The 23,902-nt window shown below is 42.2% G+C and overlaps 1 protein-coding gene across 23 annotated transcripts in view; it reads right to left on the bottom strand.

The window, feature by feature from the left end:
- The window catches only part of FGGY (FGGY carbohydrate kinase domain containing), a 492,018-nt gene that overhangs the window by 97,536 nt on the left and 370,580 nt on the right, over positions 1-23,902 (bottom strand). For 18 of the 23 annotated variants that reach the window (XR_008514537.2, XR_008514556.2, XM_024235117.3 and 15 more), the window contains 2 exons: positions 23,689-23,809; positions 17,016-17,110 (listed from right to left, as the gene is read on the bottom strand). The exons of 1 other annotated variant lie outside the window; for it this stretch is intronic. Coding sequence is in view for 17 of the 22 variants with exons in the window: in XM_024235117.3 (XP_024090885.2) it covers positions 17,016-17,110; positions 23,689-23,809 (216 nt within the window). In the remaining 5 variants the exon portion in view is untranslated. Of the gene's footprint in view, positions 1-17,015; positions 17,179-23,688; positions 23,810-23,902 lie in introns of all 23 variants that reach the window. 4 more of the 23 variants (XR_008514552.2, XR_008514551.2, XM_054533868.2 and 1 more) reach the window with 2 other exon arrangements.

The following is a 23,902-nucleotide window of genomic DNA, read 5'->3' on the forward strand; positions in this document are numbered from 1 at the left end:
CCAGGCAGTGGGGAAAGAAGGTGTAATGGATAAGCCAGAGACACAGTTCACCTTCTGTTTTATATATTGGCTTCCCAAAGTTTCCACTGCTTTACATTTTTGAAAACCAGAATCTGATTCTTTCAGTTTAAAGATGAGGAAACTGTGGCCCAAAGAGGTAGACCTCTTGTTCCAGATTATACACTGAGTTACTAGTAACAGAACAGATTCTAATGACTGGGGAGTCAGTCTTTGAAAAATTAGAGCAAGTGAGAACCGTTAAGCAGCAGTTTAGAGTTACAGCTAATGTGCACAAGTAAAGTTGTTTCTGGAGACACAGGTCAGATTTTACCTGCTAGCGACTTTAAATCTAAGTCCATCCCCAGCAGTGCCACTGCTTTAAGTGGCTGGGTTTCTGTGTAACTAGTCACAGGCGGCTGCCTTCTTAGCCAGCTTCAGGGAGATTACAAAGTCTCTGTAAAACTTCACCTCCAGTCTGGTACAGCACACATGTATCCAGCACTGACTACTGGCTAAGGATGAGTAAGACTTGGACCCTCATATGGAAGCTCACACTTGAGTGAGATCAGCAAACATGGCAACATCTAAGGGCGGTGCAAGAGATGGGCACATGGGGGTAGGGCCATGTAGAGGTGGGCCTCACCAAGATGAGCTTCCCAAAGGAGCTTTATAGAGATGGGTTTCAGTATTTACAGTGAACAGACCACAGAGTCAGAAAATCTGGGTTTGTATCTGAGCTTCACCTCTTACCAGCTATGTAACTTTGGGAAAGCACGTGGCCTCTTGGTGATCCAGGTTCCTTGTGTGCAAGGTACAACTAATATCAGGATCTCATGGGACCATTGTGAGGACTAAGTGAGCCAATAACCACAAAGTGCTTAAATGGCAGCTGGCACATACTAAATGAATCCCCTCTATCACTTTTAGGGGCCCCTTGAAGACAGGAGTCCCAGCACCCCACCATACTATAATATGCTGGAACCTCACTAAAGCCTGTTGTTTCCTAGTCATTGAAACACTTGCTTCAATTTCCATTTTAGGATTTTCTATAAATTTCTCCTCCAGCCTCTGTAGTGGTTAGTCAGTTTACTGAGATGAAGACAACTGCTGTAGTCCAATTATCCAAACCAGTCTGGTTTGTCAAGATCCCTCTTCATCAGAGACGCTGACAGGTGAAACTGAAAGGGCCAACTTGGTAGGAATTTCACTGCCGTCAACTCTATCCAACACACAGGCTCCTCTAGGCCAAGCTGTCAGGGAGGGGCTGGGGAGGGAGGAGGGAGTAGATTTTGAGCTGGTAGAAAGCGGCTTGCTCCCCATCTCTCAATGACATTGCTTCAGAAGGTGCTTTCTCCATCTTGAAATTCTCAAATGTGTGATTTTATAACACCCTATACAGAAATGAACTGCAGTGAAAGAGGATAGCATTTTAGGGGCATTTAAAGAGTATTCCCTTGTATTTTAGACTCTTCAAAACTGTGAGAGATAAGTAATAAACTTTTATTATTACTCACAGGCTGAACTAATTTACAAGCTATTTTTCTTAAGCAGGAAGTAGTATTATCTAAGAAGGACTTAATGTTTTTTTTTTTAAAGTGAGACTATCAGCCTGCAACATTTTTTAAAAAGACAGTTAAAGGATAAGGGAATACTGAGCAAAAAGTACTCCCAAGACTGCTGATCAAATTCCTAATTGATCTGTTTGTGGTTAACAACCCCCACCTGTAATTAACTGTGGTCCTATCTATCCAACTTTCTTCTTCACTACTCCTGAACTGGGACCCTTCCCAGGAGTTAACGTTGATCTCCGTTCTGTCTGCATCTGTTCCTTTGCTCTCACCAGCACCTTTATCTAAAAATCCCTCTTCCTGCTGCTTCTCTGCCTGTCCTAAGTTAATGTTTCCACTCCAGCCCATTTCAAGCCCCATTTCTTACACAAAGCCAGGCTACTCCTTCCTGCTGGTAGTCACTACCAGAGAGTAGATTATGCAACGGCACTCTCTGGTTTCAGGTCACTTTATATATACTTCTCTAACTCAACTGTCTGTTCCTGGAAGATGGGGAACCTGGCCTTGCTCCCCAACCTTTTAAAAAAATGTCTAGGCCAGATGAGGTGGCTCACGCCTATCATCCCAGCACTTTGGGAGGCCGAGGCGGGCAGATCACCTGAGGTCAGAAGTTCAAGACCAGCCTGGCCAACATGGTTAAATCCTGTCTCTACTAAAAATACAAAAATCAGCCAGGTGTGGTGGCAGGTGCCTGTAATCCCAGCTACTTGGGAGGCTGAGGTAGGAGAATCACTTGAACCAGGGAGGTGGAGGTTGTAGTGAGCCAAGATTGCGCCACTGCACTCCAGCCTAGGCGACAGAGTGAGACTCCGTCTCAAAAAAAAAAAAAAAAAAAAAAAAAAATTCTAAAAAACACTTGGTCCTATACTACATATGGTCCAGTTCTTGGACGTCCCCAAGTGGAAAGAGCATGAGCTTGGGGAGAGAAAAACCGGCATTCAAATTCCAGGTTGAATATGAATGTTCGGTATGAACTTGGGTAAGTTCCTTCACTTTTTTGATTCCGCTTTCTCATCTGTAAAAAATGAACACAATAAACTTTCCACATAAACCTGTTCTGCGAATTAGGTGAATAAGGTTGAATATTGTTTCTGTAAGGTCATTTCTACAAGACCAAGGCAATATGAATTATGTATGTAGTTTTCTTACTATCTGCTTTGAAACTGACAAAAAGATTAGAAAACTTTGAGGAACAGATATGAGTCCAATAAACAGGTTCTAGGACATACAGACTTAAGTTGCTAAGACCACTATTTAATTGCAGTGTGACTTTGGGTAAATCACTTGTCCTCTCTGAGCCTCCATTTCCTCATTTGGCATATGAAAAAAATCACATATCTATTATAGTGACTTACCTAGAATGGTGAATGGTCCAGGGCTCTGGCTCAAGAAAGAGGAGTTCCTATTCCTTCTGACTAGACACTATCTTGTAGTGTGCTTGGCTATGACTTGTACTTGAATCTTGTCTCCTCAGAGAGGGGGTAAGCTACCTGAGGCTCCTGGTCTCAATGCCAAACTCAGCTGGGTGTATAGGCAGTATTCATCAAAGATGCTTAGGTCAATTTATTGTCTTTTGAGCTTTAGTCCAAGTGAACTTCTCTCCATGATAACCAGCCATCCCTTCTCCAGTTGGCTTGGCTCATTCCAACAGTGAGAGGAGGAGAAGTGAATTCTCTATAAGGACTACCTTTTCTTTTAGTAGTTAAAAGCAGTGATATCAGTCAGAATCCAGTCAGGTAGCTGGACTACCAGTCAAGCCAGCTAGGTAGCCCAAAGACCTACTCTAGGTCTTTGAACAGGAGGAATTAAATATAAGAAATTAGTTTCAGCCGGACGTGGTGGCTCACGCCTGTAATCCCAGCACTTTGGGAGGCCGAGGTGGGTGGATCACGAGGTCAGGAGATCGAGACCATCCTGGCTAACACGGTGAAACACCATCTCTACTTAAAAAAAAAAAAAAAAAAAAAATTAGCCAGGTGGGGTGGTGGATACCTGTAGTCCTAGCTACTCGGGAGGCTGAGGCAGGAGAATGGCAGGAACCCAGGAGGCAGAGCTTGCAATTAGCCGAGATCGTGCCACTGCACTCCAGCCTGGGTGACAGAGTGAGACTGTGTCTCAAAAAAAAAAAAAAAAAAAAAAAGGAAATTGGTTTCATTGGTGACAGAAGAAACCTAGAAGCCCAACAGGTTATTGAAGCCACACAGAGGTTACTGACAGCAGACAGATGCTACCCATCTTAGGAATCAAGGGATGACAGGAGGCAGTGGTGTGACCAGAGCCAGGAACAAGGAATGTCAGTATAGAATGGAAACCAAAGAAAAGCTGAGTGGCCAGAACTGGGACCTGAAAGAGGCTGGGAGCTGGAATCAGACAGAAAATGCAGCTGCTCCTGTAGTGAAGGGAGAAATGACCTGACTTCTGCCTGCACATCAGTCATTCTCCCACCATTACCTCCCATTGGCCAAGCCTGCTCAGATGCCAGGTGCAAGGGAGCCTAGGAAGTGTAATACACAGCAAAGCAGGGGAAGGAGCACTCTCTGAGAGCAAACAGGCAAAGGACCAGCCCAGCCATCTTTCAGTAATATATGCAAAGCATTAATACAGCATGTGATTTATAGTCAGCTAATAGTAATGATAGTTATCATCATAAATATTGCTATAATTTTGTATACCTCTCATTGAGAGTTTATTCATACTGGTTACTGTGGAAATACTTTATACATATCATCTGATTTAATTTTCACAACAATTGCATGAGGTTTGTGTTCTTAATAGTCTTATTTTTATACAAATGAGTAAGCAGGCTTAGAGAGGTAAAGGGACTAATCTAGTGCACAGCTACAGGATTGAAATACAGCCCGATTTATTACTTATAATATGAATCATACTGCTAATAGTAAAAGAGAGGGTACTAGATAAGCTGAACATGAAACTCCTCTCAATTTCTGGAGACCTATATTTCTAGGGCTGAGAGCCTAGAACACTCTGTGAGCATTAAGTTTGCCCTTAAAAAAGTAGAGATTAAAAAAAAAATAATAGAGGATAGCAGACCATCTTTCAGGGAAAATATTTCATAGGGTAGCAATTGTCCGAATGGAGAAAAAAATACATCACTTAATGTGGTTTATAAAAGTTCACAGTGTTCTCTCTTAAAGGCAACAGGGTATTTTTGCTATGAGGATGCTAAGTTCAGCAGTCTCTGTGGGCTTGCTGTTTACTGATATTTGATATGCTTCAACATCTGTTGCCCTTTTCGATTGATGGGTGCTTCATTTTAGCACTTCTCTGATGCCAGGCTGGTAAAAAGCTTTAGTACTGAGGTACTATGAGACACTCCTAGGTCAGTAACACAGCTTTGTTTGGAAAGCAGGCCAAGGGAAGGAATATTCATGGAAAAAGGTGAAGGGACATGCTATCTATCTACCAAACTGGGTATTCTTGGTTCTATCCCTGAGTCAAGTGACATCTCCAAAAAGGTATAAACCCAGCCTATCTTAGACCCGAAGTCAGGTTTCAGTGTTATGATCTGGGCTCTCAGCAAGGTGGTATATAATGAATTCTGCCTTCTTCTATAAGAGTTCCATGGAAGGATTTCTAAGTTCATTTTTAAAGAAATAATGATTTTAGAATTTGGTGTAAGGAAAAACGTGGTCCCTTTCAAAGAATTGGTATAATTCTTTGACTCCATATGACTTGACACTTTTCCCAGTTTTGCCTTGGTTGCCTGAAGTTCAGTCAAAGTAACCCCCTAGAGGATTGCTTGAACAGGTGTTTGAGGCTGCAGTGAGCCATGATTATGTCACTGCACTCCAGCCTGAGCAGTAGAGCGAGACCTCATTTAAAAAAATTATAATAATAACTGCCTAGTCCAGGTCAGAGATCCATAGATAAGCCAGATCTGTCCCATAGATATTTGGTGTGGCACTCACCAATCCAAAATTAAAACAATCTGATTTTCAACATTCTTTGGCAGTACTTTGAATACAAATATTAGTACTAATACTTTTCTAGTACTTTTCTCCTACCTGATAATCAAATCACCTTGTCCTTTGCTGGTATCTTCCTATGTTTATATGTGTATATATGTGTATTTTCCTCTTTTTACATGATTTCTAACTTGTGAGTTTTATTCCAGTAACTATTTAGTCACTTATTGTAAGCTTTCTTAAATCCTTTATGGAAGCAGAGTATGAATGACAAATAAATTGTTCTGTTCACTAATCAAAACTAAGATCAGTGCAGCAGCTGCATTCCTACTGCATCCTAGGGCTAATGCTCCCTGGTGAGTCACTTGTGCCTGCTCTACCTGCCCCACCTGTCAAAGGGTCACCACAGCTGAAGGCTCTGCCCCACCATTCCCTCAAGCGGAAGGAAATAACTTCTTCCTCAGTAGTGAGTGAGAGGTCCGGACATCCTTGAGAAGCATCTACCCTATTTCTAGCATGTGACATGCAAACCTAGCTATAGGTGCCCTCCAAAGCACAGGGCTGTGGGGGATATGCAGAGGGCAGGGCTGGAGCCAGACCACTTGAGTTTAAACCATCGTTCTGCCACTAGCCATCTAGGTGACCTTAGGCGAGCTTTTCAATAGCTTGGTGCCTCAATTTCTTGCTTAATAGAGTGGCACAATGATGCCAGCTACCTCATAGGGTTGTGGTGAAGATCAAATGAACACAGGGAATGATAATAGTAATTTTCTGCTGAATAGGCATTGTGCTAAATGTGTTTTCATTCACAGAATCTTTGCAGAAACTCAATGGGGTCAGTTAATATGGAACTGAGCTCAGAGAAATTAAGTAGCTTGCCCAGCCAGATGTGTTCACACAGCTAGCAAGCCGAGGAGATGCCATCACTGTGAGGTTCAGCAAGGTGACTTAGAGGGCTACTTTCTGCTGCTCCATTTGATTTCCTCTTACCCTGCCTGTGATGGACTCAGCTCACTTACTCTTTCTACTCCTCACCCCACATACTTGGCAGGTAGTTGCTAACATAGCACAAGACTGAGGATGCAGCTGTCATTACTAATATTTACTATGTTGAGCTGAAATGGAGAGAGATTTGTCCCGGGTTGAGGCCCAAGCTCCTTCTTCCGCTTTCAGAGGAGGCACTATACTGCAAAGATGAGGAGCATAGGCCTGGGGGGGGTCCCACGGTGCCCTGAGTTCTAGCTCCGTCACCAGCCAAAGGTTGCCTCCTCTGGAAGACTTCCTCAGCCCTCTTAAGACAGTGGAAGTCACTCCTCAAATGCTCCATCATTCCATTGCAGAGTAATTGCAATGGAATCTTTTCTGCTGTTATCTTTCATAGGTGAGGCCTCTGAGACACAGAGAAACTAAGTAACTCACCCAAGGTAAGTGGTTGAGCCAAGATTTGAGTCCAAGGAAATAGTCTTTGCCATTACACCTTAGACTTTTTCATAACTGTATCCATCTGTGTCCAACCTCCCCCCACCAGTAGACTTGGAGTTCCTTGGGTACCGACATTGTTTCTAATTCTTCCTTGCCCTGCTACTGTCTAAGGCTGTTCCTGTCACATGTAGGCTTGTGCTGATGAGCCTTGGCTTAAAAAATGAAACGGCCATCGAGGCCCCTACGCACGACTTTTCCAGATCTAGTCCACTGTCATCTGTCAGCCCAACTATCACAGCCCACCCAATCTCCAGCAGCGGAGGAGAGCAGAAAATGCATCCTAGCATCACAGGAAGGACCTGAGTAAAAGGTGCATTAATGGGGGCAAAAACAAGCCAGCAGAGTGATTAATTTGGCTTCCCCTCCAATATTCTGTTTACACAAGTTCATTATATAGCACTTAATTACTAATTTGCCCTACTTAAACCAAGAATGCTTTTAATTTTTAATGAGATAAGGGAAGAAGATGCCTTTACTTAGTAAGGAGCAGCTATTTTATTTCCTTCTCTTGTTTTGCCCAGCCAATTAATAACATTTCCAAGGAAATGCATCCCTCTCATGAATTCTTTCTCCCTATCTTCTTCCTGACCTCCCAGGTTTAAAAAGAGATGGCAACAGACAACAGCCACTTCGAAACAAACTGAATTCATCTCTGACCTGGCTGGCTGGGCCACAAGGCCTTGAAACATGGAGTAACATCGTATTCACAAACAGTGCTATCTGATTTGGTGGGAGCTGGGTTGTATCTATTCCCAGGAATCATGAATAGCATATGTATACAGAACATAGTCATAGGTCTCCATATAAGGCAATCCCCCAACAACCCTGCTTTATTTCTTGGTGTTAATGTCAGATAATTTTAAGCACAGTACTGGGATAGCCTACAGTGAGGGGCATGGACTTTGGAATCAGATCTGAATTTGGGTACTGGTTCTCTCACTTGCCAGACCACAGGCACATTACTTAAACTTTCTGGCCCTGTTTCTTGTCCGTAAAGATGAAGTGAATAATCTAACTTGCAAGAATTAAATGTCATCTAAAGTACCTTAGCACAGTGACAGGCTCAGGATAGGTACAGACAAATACTCGTTTTCTTCTCTTTAGCAGAAGGTAAGGTAGGAAAATCAAAACAAGGAAAGGGATTCCAGCATTTTTATCATTACCTACAGGGCAAGGAATCTAGTTTAGCGCTATTCAAAGGGCCCGTCTGTGGTGAAAGGAGTTTGCCCCAGGATGTAAGCCAGCACACCGATTCCCTCATTGAGAACATCTTGCTATGAATAAAATGACAGCTGAACTAAACAGTACACTTGGTGACATCATTGATTTACATTCTGATGCAAGTTCCTTGTTTCATAGCAAATCTGAACAAACCATTTAGAGACTGCCCTCTAGTCTGCAGACGGCTCTGAATAGTCCAGGCTGGGTGGCTCAGTTGAATGTCTTCAAGTGCTTCTGAAGATCCCTTCCCACCCTCCTCTGAGCTTAGAGATGTGGCCTTCTACAGAATACATCAACAGGTTCCCTTGCTCTCTGATTCTGATTCCAGCCAATGGTGAGGCTGGCAGGAGATTAGAGAGAGGGAGAATAGGGTTAACAGTGCAGCCCTTTTCTTCCAGGGTCACTGTGCGGTCTCCACACAGCCCTCTGTTCTGGGCATCCAGTAACTGCACTTTTCCCTCGCCTCTACAGGCCCAGCTGTTACAAACCCCAGGGTCACATTCTCCCTGTGATTTCTCTACGTCTCTATGACTTTAATTTTGTGAACAGTCCCTCTTTTAAATCCTCTCAAATTACTCTAATTTGAGGGTGCCCTCTGTTTACCTGTGAGGACACTAACATTTACCAAAGAGATATTTTGATATACATTTAAATTCTTGTCATCTATTTCTGATACTAGCTTTTAGAATAATGGTAATCACTTAGCCCCATAAGAATCCATTTCCACTTGTGGCTGAGCTGAACAGTCCTTGGTTTGGGAATCCCAGGCTAGTACTTGGATTCTGCCTCTCTCACTTTCTAGCCACTGGCTTTGGTAACTCACTTACTCTCTCTAACCCTGTTTCCTCATTTGTAAAATTATTATAATATTATAGAAAATGTCTTTATATACAATTTTTAATATGGTATAACTTTTTAAAATGTTCAAATTTCTTTGAAATGCATACAATTAAATACATGCTACTCAAGATTCTGATCCCATGCTAGTTTTTTATGGTTCACTGCAGAGGATCAAATACCTCTGTTAGGAAACTATAATTATGATTTCTTTTGTTTTCTTTTGCATATTCTTGATCATCTGCCTAAATGCTGCAACTGAAACTCTTTTAAGACACTGTACCTTCCACACTCTGAATCGAACCTCAAACTTTTTCTAGTAGTATGTATGTGTGTGTGTGTGTGTGTGTATTTTTCAAGGCAATTTTCCCAATCACAGAATATTACTGATTTAACTAAAAGCCTTGTCTTTCCTGATCTCTCATTTGAATATTATACAGCATGGATTTCATTGCTATTCATGAGTTATGTTAGTGTAAAGAAAAAAAAAACAACCTATTTCTAGTTTATTCCAACAAGAACGTTTACAATAAAAAGTAAAGGCATAAATAGTAATTAGAGTGAGAAATTAATTACATACAGGCACGTCTTTCTATGAGATAAATCTTACACATTTTTGTTTAGGTTTACACCAGTATGAAATGCCATCTTGAACAAAATCAGTCAAACAGGTAAACCTTATTATAGAAAGAGAGTTCTGTAATCCTTCAAAGTTTCTAAGAACTTAGTAGATGTTTAGCCCTTGGTTGCTTTTATAAAAGCCCAATTCTTACATTCCTGAATAAAAATTGTGGGGGGGAGGTGAGACAGATATTTGGGAAAATGCGTTTTGTTAGCCTAAACCTTTGTGTCAATAACAACAGCATTTAAGTATCTTTTAATTCAAGTTATTTTAATCTATTAAAGTATTCTTTAATCTATTGTACTTCATTATTGAAGTATCTTTTAATTCATGCTCTTAAGTGCTTTTTATATCTAGCTAAAGCGCTTCTTTTATCTACCTTTTTATATCTATAAAAAGTAAACAGACATATATTATGATTAAAAGCAAATAAGTAGAGCAAAATAATACGGTGAGTATGGTCATTCTCTGGGGAAATGAATTAGAATATTTCCATACCAAAGAGGGCACCCTGCTTATTTTTATTTCTGTGTTGGACACTCAACCAAGCAATGATGACAAATGTGTAATGCTATTTCTTATAAACCATACCACCTTGTGAGAGGTGTCTCAGTTGCCATAGTGTACTTCCCTAGCAATGTATATGTATCTATAGGATATGGTCTGATGGAATACAAAGAGTATGCGCTTTGTATTAAACAAGTTATACAACATTTCTGAGCTTCAGAGTCCTCATCTGCACAAAGATCGCTGCTACCAACCACTAGGTTGCTTCAAGGGGTCTATGAATGACAATGGATGGAAAGTAACAGGTCCTGTTCTTGGATCACTCTGTAAGGAACAGGAGAGTCAAATGATGTGTATCTTATATTGAAATAATTTCCTTAAAAAATTACAATTTTCAGCTAATGTTTTGACTTTTATATCCATGGTATCATTCTGCAAACTGGATTGGAACCAGAGGTTTTATAATTAATCAGAACCTGATCTATTTTTGTTTTATTCTATTTTTTTTTCTTCTGGAGGGGTCAAAAAAACTCTTAAAAAAAAAAAAAAAGAATGTATTGTTAACCTGGTGTGGCAATAAAGATAATGAATGTTAGGGCCAACTTCATATTCTTAATTGAATTCTTCTTTCAATTATTAATTATTATACCATTCCAAAGTTTTCTGTTGACTTTCTGAGGGACATTGACATATGGGACAGGATACTCAGAAAATTCAATCAGTAATCTGAATCTATTTAATTAGGAATCAGAATCTCATCCAGAAACACATGCTTAAGCAGCAAAGGGCAAAAGGCTACTAAAAAAAAAGCTGATAATATCAGGACCATATGTGAAATAAGTAGGATTATAAGAGGCCTGAGGATGAAAGCTAAATAGAACTAAAATGGAACTAAAATCCATGGCAAGAGATTCCTTATATACAAGAAATGTAAACCCTGAGTTTTCAGACACTACTGATGGGAGTATAAATTATTACTATGTATCAGAACCCTAAATGATGGGCATACTTTTTGCCTGAACAATTATATGCCTCTAATTTTATTTTATGGAGATAATTTAGGATCTGTGCAAACATTTAGTTACAGAGATGTCAGTTGCAGCATTCTTAAAAACAATGGAGAAAACCTAAATATTCAAGTCTGGAGGACTGGTAAAATAAGCTATAATATATTCTGTTAGGTAGAAAATTATGCAGCCTACAAAAATGATAAATGAAGAAGTTTACTACATATTTTTGGGTATAGGAAAAAGGTCTAAAAAGATAAAACTTTATGCATTGTATAATACGTTTTGTAATTTAAAAGTATAAAATGATTTTAAAATATGTACAAAAAGACTAAGAGAATAGAAACCATAATATTAAATAGTTAATAAGTAAGTAATTTAAAATAGGTTATTTTAGGATAACAAGATCAATGTTTTCATATTTTCTTTCATCTTAATTAAATTTTCTTATTTTTGTCCCCAATGAACATGAAATGTTAGTATTCCAGAAAAACAAAAAAAACTCAAGTAAACTAAATTGAATGCACCAAGAAATGGGATGGTTTCATACTTCTGAACATCTACAGTATTTCAGTTTTTCCTAACCTCTGGAAACCAAAATAATGATAATCAGCTTTATTTTGCAAATAGCAAAACTGTTATTTATGGTGACAGAAAGCCAAATAGAGCTAAAAAAAATCACAGAAAGTTGACTCTTACAAAATAAAATAGAATGGGAGAATGTTATATACAAAAATCATAGGCTCTGAAATGCATAACAGGTGATGAGTATAAGTGGCTCTAAATGAAGTGAATTTCATGAAAAAGAACAGAAGGAGAGGTTCAGCTAAGCAATGAGGATGTTTGCAAGGAATGACCTCAAGGGTAGACCACTGCGGTCAGCATGGATGGTTTATCTTGTGGGCACACATTACAGAAAGGGTGAGTAATCACAGCTCTCAACTGGCCACTTACATGTACTGGTCTTGAAGACACAGGAGTCTGTCTGGAACGTGACAGGGAAAGTTGATGGTGGGAGTGCATGGAGTCAGTGGTTTACAGGGGTGGCAACACTCACACAGTGGGAGGAAGGAAGGTCTGTGATTAATTGGCTGATTCCAAGGGCTTATTTTCTTTACACTGGTACTCCCCTTAAAATGACTGCTGAATGCATTTTGATCTCTTGTCACTGTCTCCTTTTACTGATTTTTGCTTCAGATGCTTCCTCCGCTCCTTTTTTTCAAGGGTGGGGGGTGGTGGTTCAAGACAAATAGCACTGCTGGAATTAAAGCTTGTTTTGTCTAAATAGACTTGAATAAAAACTGCCCCTGAAGATAAGAAATTACAGAAAGCTAATGACATCTGCAGGGGGCCCGAAGGAAACAGAAAGTGGAGAGCCATTTCATGTTGCTGTCTCTTTGCCGTTTGATTGAGTTTTCTCTCACAACGACTTGAAACTGCTTCTTGTTTTATTTATTTATCCTTGTATTTCTTAGAATCTTTTAACTGTCTGTGCTTAGAAAGTGTAAGCATAGTGATATTTCATAAACTTAGTTTTTTTCCAGTTTGTTGATTTTCCAGGACCTGGAAGCCTAGAGAAGTGTTATGGAACACTCTCAGCTTCTAATTATAATTATTTGTTTTCCAAGATATTCAGAATTATAGAGGATCATTTTGTACTCTACTGATGATGGGGGAGGGATCAAGTAGAAAGGTCACAGAGGTCAAGACTACAGGGATTCCACATTCCTAAGAGTAAAGGGAGGGGAAGTGAACTGCCTTCTTTGTGTCCCCTCCCACCTATTCAATAGCTAAGCTTTTACTGTGAGAGCAGCATATCTGTGGCTTGATTCCATATTTTTCATTAAACCGCAGATATAAAGCTGATCATGATTTGCCTTCAAGAATACTTGTCCTCAAGGAGATTGTACTCTTTAGTAAAGACATAGTTTTGAAAACTACTAAAAGGAAAACACCCTTTCTAAAGAGGGACAACTCTTTAAGACGTATTAGTCATTGTATTCTTTAGAATGAACGAATGGCTATGTCAGTATCCTTTGTGAGATCTGAATTTGACAAAGAAATAGTAAGAAGACTTTAGATGTCTAAAGGGAGAGAGAGAGCAGGAAAGGACAGGGGAAGAGAGACAGAGACAAACTAAGAGAAGGAGAATCTGAATGGATAAAAGAACAGAAGAAGGAAGCTAGGAATTGTCAGCATGTTTCAAAATTTCCAATATCAATAGATCTTGTTGTTGGCCAATCTTTCATTAAGGGCCCACCAGAAAATTCCATCCAGTCTCCCTTCCCCTGATAAAATTCTCCCAGAATTGAGATACACAGAGTCTACAACAGCTACAAGTAAAATCTACAGCTGTGGATCCATTGGTATCACCCAAGAAAGCTATAGGACTCTATCCCTGGCTGAAAATCATCCATTCAGGGGCCTATGAAAACCCTGTCTCCTCAAGCTCATAAAACTTTTTCCTACCTCTACTGTCTGGGTCCTCTGGATTCTTCCCAGCCTTCCCAGCATCTGAAGGAGTTGACTCTGGCTGAGTCTACCAAAATTGGCCTATCTAGATAAGAAGTGAAATCCTCCATCTAACCACCAGATGTGTGGTCCATGAGAAGATAAAATATCTGACTTGCTAGAATAGTTGAGGTGCTGGCAGGAATTGTTCAACTTTCTTAAGGAAGGAAAGGCAGTACCCTGCAAACCAAGCCAGGGTCTCTGAAGTTCAAAGAAAAGACTGTGTTGAAGTTCAGGTTGAAAATATGAATCACAGAAAGAAAGCAGTTCAATTTTGCCTCACCTTGCCAGAATCTGGAGCTGGTCCTCAGACCTGGGGAACAAAGGTTGGCCCTTCTTCTTTGGAGGGGAGCAAATGATGCCAAGTCTATATGCATTTTCATTTCCAAAGCAGTTCCAAACATTTTATCATTCTAATGACATTGATTATACCTGAGAAGTCACTGGAACTTTCAAAGGCTCTTTATCTCGATAGTCCCATATGGGTGGCAATTCTTATTTAAACATTAAAAAAAAATACATAAAACAGACAAATAAAACAAGCACCCAGAGAGAACAAGTAACATTGTCTGAGGACAGTAAAGCAAGCACAGAGCTCCAGACTATGGGGATTCTGTCAGGTAAGTGATGACAGATAAGACCTCAGGACTCTCTCAGCTGGAGGCTCCCTTTACTAGATTATGTCTCCTGAAAACGATCAGGACAGGCACACACATCCTTGGGTTGAATAGGAGACATGAGCTTGTCTTTACAATGCTGTGAGCCTTGCAGCTGCTACTCAAGTCATCAGCTCCAAATCTGATCTACTATATCTTAGATTCTGTTCCAGAAGACTAACAGCAAATCTCACGTAGCCAAGATGTCAGTGTGGAATTAAGCTCAGTTTCCCATTAGGGGAAGATGTGAGTGGAATTCCTTTGGAGCTGGAGATCCCAGTTTTGAATAAGATATCAATGAAGCCGTAAGTCGTGGTATGAAGTATCTAGTATAGGAGCCTCATCTTGACAGGCTGTTCTCTGTTTGAGCTACAGACTATCTCCTGATTTGTGACCTATGGCATTTCTTTTCAGAAAATACACCACTGAACACTTAAGAAGCCAGGAAATATTTTTAAAGAAAAAACAAATCGAACAAATTAGAAAAAGAATGACGGGATAAGATACAGACCCAGAGAGACCTTCATTTCAATTCTGCTGCCCTTTCTGTGTAGCTTTGGACAAATTACTTAAAACATCTCTGAAGCTTGGCTTCCTATCACAGAAGGATTAAAACATGCATCTTGCAAGCAGGATGACTGTCAAGATTAAATGAGGTGTCTTATCTCAGGCTACTATAACAAAATGCCATAGACTGGGTACTTAAACAACAGAAATCTATGTTCTCACAGTTCTGGAGGCTCAAAGTCTGAGATCAGGGTGCCAGCAATGTCAGGGTCTCATGGGAGCCCTCTTTTGGCCTGTAGAAATGGACTTCTTGCTGTGTGCTCACATGGCAGAGAGAACAAGCAAGCTCTCTGGTGCCTTTGTATAAGGGCCCATCAGACCATCATAACCCATCAGACTAGGCTCCTGCCCTCATGATTTCATCTAATCCTAATTAGCTCCCAAAGACCTACCTCCATATACTATCACATTGAGGGTCAGGGCAAATTTTGCAGGAATACAAATATTCAGTTCACAACACAGGGTAACCTCTGCAGAAACTTAGTAAGCATCCCTCCTGTTTTAACTATTATAATTTGTCGCAGGAAGGGCAAGATATTTAATTGTGAGAACATCTCCATCAGCTGATACACTAAAATAATAATGGACAATTCATTGATATTTCAACAACAAATATCTCCACATGCTATTTTTGAGAAAGGACGAGACTATCCAGAAAAAGTCGAGAATTGAACTATACCATCTTTGTTTAAAGACTCACTCAGAACCCACAAGAATTCATGAGTGGATTTAATTCCTTGTGAGGGAGATTTCACAGTCATTAGTTTCAGAGGTTTGGATCGTGTGTAGTGTACCACATTTTCCAAAATGCAGTACAAACAGCATCACATTTTTACATCTGTCTGTTCCTGACAGAGTACCCTTAAGTTTTGGATCTCTATTGCCCAATCTCTGCGGCTCATGAACCATTGTTATAGGTATTAGGAAGGTTATACAAAAAGCACCTAGCACAGTGTCTGGCACATAAGAGGTTCACAAAAAACGAAGCTCTAATTACTGAGCTACTAGCTACCTGGCTTGTAGTCCTAAACTTGAGACCATGGGCAAGTCATTTGGACACACTGCTGCTTAGCTGAACAAATATCTCTTGAACGTTCAGTTGAGAAGTGGGAGCCAGACTTGATTCTGGCATTTACTAGCTGTTTCATTTAGGCCGAGTTATTTAACTTCTTTATGCCTCAGGTTCCTCAACTATAAAATGGGGATAATAGAGCTGTTGCAGGGACTAAATGAGCATGCTTGACACACAGAAAGAACTCACGACGCACTGTCAATTACTATTACAGATAAAGAAGTAGAAGTACAGAGAAGACTGTTTAGGCCACAAGAGCTTGTAGGTAGTCAAGCTAGGATTTGAGCCCAGGTGGTCTAATGCCAGAGCCTGTATGCTCTTAGCTTCCATACCACATTCATTCTTTACCTTGTATTATTTTAGCACTCAAAACCTCATGTGTGCAAAGTCTTTCGCAATTTGTTGGGAGGAAAAGTTTTGCCTCTCACCAGAAACTAGTATGTTTCCTCTTTTTGAAAATAAGAATTATGCAATTTATCATGTGTTCTTTTTTGTCTTGCCTGCCAGGAAGCTCAGAGCCAAATTATGTGTTTAATCACAGCCACCAAATTGTTTCCTTCTTCCTATATCTTTGTTCCTTATTTTTCCTTTTAATTCCTTTTTTATTTAATACTGACATTTTCATTTGTGTCTCTTGTTGATAGACGCCTTCAAGGTATTTGGAAAATGGTGAGGTTGACATAAGCAAATAAAAATCTGAAATACACATGAAAAACTGAAGTTTTGAGCCTTACCTGTTTCATGTGCTCAAAGAGAAGTGGTCAAGGGGAAATTTAAAAGGAATAATTTAAAAGGTATTTTAAAGAAGAAAGAAAAACAACAACTGAAAAACAGAACGACCAACACGAACTGAGGCCAAGTCAAATGAAAACTGCAATAAATATGTCCGAGGCTAGAAGTGTTTGTGCTTTCCCTGGCTGGAACCTATCATTTCTTAATTATATCCTATGTGTGTTTTGTAAAATGTGAGCTGCTGTCAAGAGGAAGGATGGCCTCAGACAGGGGAGGAGCCACAGCCCACCCCCTGGTCTTCACATACCTGTACAGAAGCGAAATCCCCTGAGGCACAGGCACCCAGAATAGCAGCACCCACAAGAACGGACTCCACCTCTTGCGACAGGACCACAGGCATGCCTGCGCAGGACAAGGCCACACCTTGGTTAGGGAGCAGAGCCAGGGGAGTGTGAGGAGCCAACAAGCAGCTGCAGTGGCAAAAACACCTGACATCAGGGCAGCAGCAGGCCCCCCTCCCGACTCCCCGCAGTCCTCCCTTCCTTGTTCCTTGGGATTATTTGGTTCTAAAAGATTTCACTGCCTGTGCCTGCTGGTGCAGTAGCCAAGGGCCCAAAGGAACCAACACCATATATATCAACTCACGAGACATCAGTGCTCAGGATTTTCAGGCTTCTGTGAGCTGCTACCTGCCATTTGATTCAAGCTCAGATCCACAGATGTTTATTAAGCGCTCTGCTGGCCGAGGGAATACTGAGATGAATCGGACTGTGCCCTGCTATTCAGGTTTCAGAGGGAGATGGAGGAGAGAGATGAAGGCTACGGAGGGGGTTGGTTCTCTAACTGAGATGTGCTAAGGGAAAGGAGATAGCAAGAGAGGGTGTGATTCATCCCTCCAGGGGCTTCTCCCCTCTCTCAGGGTGCATGCCACAGCCCTTACAGTGGCTGACAAGGGGCTCCCCCTCTGATATCCTCCTCTTCTCCTTCCAGCCTCGTAGTCCTGGCCTCCTTGCTGCTTCCTGAGTGTGCTTTGGGGCCCTTACCCATGCTGTTCCCTGTCTGAAACACTTCCTCCTAGATGCCCACATGCTAATTGCTGGCCCGTCCTTCAAGTGTTTCTGCAAACATCACCTTCCTACTGAGCTTTCCCTGGCCATCAGATTTAAAATTACAACTTCCCTCAACACTCCTTACCCCCTTAACTGCTTCATCCCATCTTCCAACATTGTATTTTACTTACTTATCTTGTTTAATGTCTGTCTCCTCTGCAAAAACTTAAGCTACTTGAGGGTAGGGACTCTGTTTTGACTACTGTGGAATCCCTGGCATTTAGACCAGTATCCAGCACATGGTAAGTGACTGAATGATGAGTCACTTACATTCCTGGGGTAGCGGTCATCACAGATTATGGTGGAGATGAGGCTTAAACAGGCATCTGAAGGGTGAGCAGGAGTCCACCAGGCAGGGAGGAGCCCTCCGTATGCCAACGCCCAGAGGTTGAGGGTTCATGGTAGGTTTAAGATTAATAGAAATAATTTAGGATTCTTAGGTCTATAACGTATAGATTAGTCTGCTAATCGGGAGACGGCAGCAAACTTTACAGAGGTAAACTTGTGGTGTAAAAACTGTCTTCTATCAAGCCACAAGAGTTATTTTCCCAAAGCTTAGATTTCTTTTCCTATCTTGTCTGAGAAGGCACCCTCTCTACATCCCATTACCTCTCCACTCAATTCTTTCCTCCAGCTACCCAGACAAAAAGGGCAGGGGACTAAATTCCCACAGACACCCCAGAGAATTTAGGAATACCAGCCCTCAACTGGGCCAGGGCTTAAGACATTGCCAACATGGTGTCAGGTGGGGTGGGAATGCTGGGAGAAGCTCAGACCTGAGTTTATTTCCTGGTTCCACTAGCTCTGTGTCCAGCAAGTCACTTACACTCTTTTAGCCTTGGTTCCCAAATGCAAATGGGGATCATCCCAAATGCAAAATGGGGATGATGATAAGATGTACCACACAGGTGTGTTGTGAGGCTTAATGAGAGGGCACACACTTGGTGCTTAGCATATTTCCTAGCCTACAGTAAGCCCTGGAGAAATGATGGCTGCTACTGTTAGAATTCAGGTGGATGGCAAGTGAAGCCTGTCTGCATGTACTAGACCTGGACTAAAAACTGGATAAGTGGGAAAGGGACAATAAAGCTTCCCATCAACCATCCAGAGGGGAAGGACAGATGCCAGGCCACACTGCAGGGCTGTGCTGACCCCAGCAGGAGAGAGCACTGCAAGCCAGTGAAGAATCCTAGGAATGGTACAGATGGGTGTGCGACTATGACCATCAAGCCTTCCCTATGGACCTGGGACGTTTTTGAAGCCAGTGCCTCCAAACACCATTTACTTCCCGGGCCTTCCTACCCTGCCAAAAGCTCCCTGAGTTGTGAGCAGGGAGGAACTACTCACGGGCCCCTCCCCTTGCGAACCAGAGATGTGAGTGAACCTGGTGAATCCCCTATCAGCTTTCAAGTTGCTGCCCAAAGTGCTCTGAACCCAGACTGCCAGGGTTTGAATCCTGGCTTCCCCACTGACTTAGCTGTGTGATCCTAGGCAAGTTACCTAACCTTTCCGTGCCTCAGCTTTCTCATCTGAAAAATGGGGTTAAAATTCCACCTATCTCATAGAGTTGCTGTGAGAATTAAAATTGCTGTTATAATAAGGCTCTTAAAATGGTGCTTGGCTTAGAGAAAGCACTAAATTAGCATTAGTTGTTATTCTTAAAGTTTACCTTACTTCTGAAGTCTCTCCTCACACCTGTTACCCAGGGTGAAATCAATCCACTGCTTCCATTTGTCTCTAAGACCAGTCCCACCTCTTCCCTTCCTCCCTCCACCTACTCTGAGCCTGGGAGACTGGCCAGTGGGGATCACAGCTGTGGGTCCCTGCCCTCTGGTTTCATCCTTGGCTAAGCTTCTGCTGGGCTGCCCTCTTCACACATCCCACCAGGCTCAGATTGCCTGCTCCCTACCCTCACCCTTGCGAGCCCAGGGGTGGAAACACTGTTAGTATCCCAAGGTACTTCTTGGTTGTCTGGGCTTCCAGCACCCTGCCCACAGCTCCGTACACTGACTATTCAACTTCCCTCCGGTTAACCTAACTGGAGTGTGTATCTGTTCCCTGCCTGGACCTGACTGACACTGACACATTTTGTCCTCTGGGTCCCCACTCTACTCACTCTGGATATTGGTCATAAGACCAAGGGCACTTTTTCTGTGTTTTATAAAGAACCTCTTGGCTGGACATTACTGTTCTTCTTAGCATCCCTGTGCCAACCTCAGGGCTTGGCACGCTGGTGTGCACAGAGAATGCTTTTGAGTGAATAAATGAAAGAACAAATAATTAAAATAATGAGTAAGACCAGAAGAGGGAAACCCCTACTGAAACTACCAGTACTAAAAAATAAAACTTAGAAGAAGGAACATTTAGTCCCAAGTCAGTGGGGGAAACTTACAATTACTTAGTACATACCAAGTACTTCTTGAAACCACAGTTAACCAAATGACCAGGGTACAAGGAGGTTCTTCCTCCTCATGTAGACAGCATTTCTCAAGCTGGCAAGGCCCCGCTCTCCCTGCTTGTACAGAGCAGGCTGTTCTCAATATGGCAAAGATTCACTTTCAAAATAATAAGCTGCTTTTTTTTTTTCCTCAAATGCCCCTCTTTCTTTTTGGCATGGGGCTTCCTAGATGGAATAAGAGAACTGACACTTACTGATCACCTACTTGGGCTAGGCACAGAGTATGATGCTCACAAACTCACAAGCATTTATTCCTCAGCAGTGATCTACATGAGGGAGATGATAATGTTTTTTTGTTTGTTTCAGAAGAGGGAACTGAGGCTCAGAGAGGTAAAGTAACTGCCCAAAGTCACAGAGCTGATCTGCTTTTTCCACTGTTCCACACTATCTCCAAAAAAATCTCCCAAATTCCAATGTGTTTTTCACATGCATTTCTGAGAATCATGTTCCAGGTCGACAGTCCTCCCTAACTCTGTCTTTGTAGGAAAACTAGAGCAATACAACGTTTAAAGGCACCAATGACACTACCTCTATACTGGCTGCTTGTGTACGTGCCTTTTACAGGGACAAATGCAAATGTGTTCTTTTCTCTGAGTGCTGGGTGAAGGAGAGGAAGAGGGCGGCTTTGGCTGGAATGTGAACTATTTTATCTGATGCATTAATGAGTTTAGCAGAACCCAAAGCATTCAAAGGCAGATGCACTTTGCCATCACTTGTCAGTCACAGGCTTCCAAAGGCAGAGGAATTCCAGGCTAAAGAAAAGGTCCCTTTGTCTGGAACTGTAACTGGTCCATAGTTAGAGACAAAAGGTCCAGTTTCAATCGGAATCCAAATAACGATTAACAGCCTTTTCATTCAACAGCCTAGAGGAGAACAGTTTCCAAAGCAGAACTTTCTGTGAAGCCGCTGCACTCCCCCCGTGCTTCTGAGTCAGCCCAGGGATGTAGGGCCTGGAAGATGACCCATTTTCACAAAGTGCAGGGCTGCAGTGTGGAGTCAGTGCCGGGGTCACTCGCAGCTAACTGTTCTGCTCTGGGAGGCCCTGTTTCCCATTTTCTAGAGTATTGTGTTGTCCAAAGTTGACTTTCATCTTTCCTCTTGCATCCAGATAGGAGGTTTTTTGGCTATCAGAAGGCTGGAAATCGGGGCTGGATGCGGTGGCTCATGCCTGTAATCCCAGCACTTTGGGAGGCCACGGTGGGTGGATCACTTGTGGTTAGGAGTTCAACACCAGCCTGGCCAACATGGTGAAACCCTGTCTCTACCAAAAAATACGAAAAAAAAAAAAAAAAAAAAAAAGGCTAGAAATTGGAATGTCACAGATCAAATTTTAAGCTTGAATGTTATCTGAACTAGCCAGCTGATTTTTAGATAAAATGTTATGGTTTTTCTCCTGAGGACAATTATAAGGCAATCTGGGCTCTTTTTATGTCTTTCCTCCTTCTGCTTTGAACGGCCCACTTCTACAGGGTTTTGGACACCTCAGGAAAGAGGGGTCATCATCAACTGGTTACAAACTTGGCAGAAAAGTCGAGAAACCTGGGTCAGCAGTACAGTACAAAGGGACAGTGGGCCCAGACACACCACAGTTACAATATTGGTCCTGCCCCATACAGGCTGTTTGACTTTAGGTAGCTAATTTAATTCACCTACCCATCCATCAACTTGCTTGTCTGTAAGATGGGGGCACCGATTTCTACCCTTTGGTGGTATGGGAGGATTAAGTGTCTACAGCGTGATTCACACTGACACATAGTAGGTGCTTGGTTAATGGTAATACTTTCTATACTTCACATCCCAATAGTTCTGCCCTTAGACTGTATGCTTTTTTTTTGAGATGGAGTTTTGCTCTTGTTGCCCAGGCTGGAGTGCAATGGCGCAATCTCAGCTCACTGCAACCTCTGCCTCCCCGGTTCAAGCAATTCTGCTGCCTCAGCCTCCTGAGTAGCTGGGATTACAGGCATGCGCCACCACGCCTGGCTAATTTTTTTTTGTATTTTTAGTAGAGACGGGGTTTCTCCATATTGGTCAGGCTGGTCTCGAACTCCTGACCTCAGGTGATCCGCCCACCTCGGCCTCCCAAAGTGTGGGGATCACAGGCGTGAGCCACTGTGCCCGGCTGACTGTATGCTTTTCTTACTGTCCTCAGACTTGTGCCTCAGTCTGCTTATCTCTAAGTTGGGAATAAGTGACTTACTTAGTTTCATCTCATGATGTGCAGAGATCAGTTATGTCCATCATGTTAGACAAGGCTCTCATCTGCAGGAATCTGTGTGGCTTGGAGGGGGATGGAGGATATAATGGGGCAGGGACTTTGACCTGCCCAGAAGTCAGAGGTAAGAAAGTAGGGGATGAGGGACAGGATAATAATAAATGGAGGTAGGGTCAAGTGGGCTCTTATCAGGTTGGAGTTGGGCCTATGGGATGGGTACAATCCTCCCCCACTTTCCCGCCCCTTGCCCTGCCCTGGTGGTACCTGGCCACCCAGGGATGGGTCCTGGGAGAGAATGGGTCTCCAGTTCCCAGGAGACACTAGAGGGGCAAGGAGTAAAAGGGGTGGGGGTATCAGGTCCAGAGAGACAGAGGTCCAGGCCACTCTCTGCAACAACAGAAAGCCTCCTGCCAATGGGGACCCTTCCTTGGGTCCTAGGGGTTCTGCTAAGGATCCTTCTCCCCCACTGTATGCTGATATCACAAAGAGCTCATCCCATTATTTGTGATTCCCTGCATCTCTGTTATGATCCCTGATTCTGATGAGCTGAGAAGGAATCACAGGATCTCAGGGTCTTAGGGCTCAAATTCCCAGTCTGCAATCAGACCCACAGATCCTATAGCATCCAACCTCTGCATTCTTTCTTCAAGACAGCTTTCTTATCACTTCTTCCAGACCACATGCCCTGAGCTGCCATTAGATCCCAAACCAGACAAGGTGCCCCACTATGTTTCCATGATGCCCTGTACTTTTCTCACTCCGAGCTTTTGCCATACTATCTTTAATATGCCTGTTTGCTGTTTCCCTTCCTCAATAGACTCTGAGTTCCTGGGTGGTGGGGAGCAAGAATCATGCCTTATTCATCTTCGTATCTTCAATATCCTCCACAATGTGTGGATCAGAAGAGGTACTCAAAACTGTTGTGTAAACGCTTGAATTAAGATCTAGTCCTGGCCAACTTCTCTCGTGTTATTTCTCACCATTATTCAATGGTTGGATATACACAGAAATCACTTTCTCCATCATGGATATAAAGAATTCATAGAAATCACTTTTTCTGTCGTGAATATAAAGACTTCAGGGTTATTTTAATAATCTGGCATACCGCATATATCCTCCTATTCTCACCTCACCCAGAACTTGGCCATGCCCATTTGCTGCCAAGCCAAAAATGACCTTCTCTCCTCTTTCCCAGACTTACCAGTAATGTCTGCATGCATTTGCACAAAAAGGGGATTCTTGCTGAGGCCTCCACATAGGAAAAGAGTACTGATTGAGTGCCCTGCTGCCTCCATGGCTTCTATAATGAAGCGAGTCCCCAACTTGAAAGGAAAAGCAGAAGATAGCATCAGTATAGTCACACAAGTAAACACTAGGGAACACTTCTTAAATGTTTACTCAGTGCTAGACACTGT

This window comes from Pongo abelii, chromosome 1, assembly GCF_028885655.2.
Source record: "Pongo abelii isolate AG06213 chromosome 1, NHGRI_mPonAbe1-v2.0_pri, whole genome shotgun sequence".
In the NCBI taxonomy this organism is placed as follows: Eukaryota; Metazoa; Chordata; class Mammalia; order Primates; family Hominidae; genus Pongo; species Pongo abelii.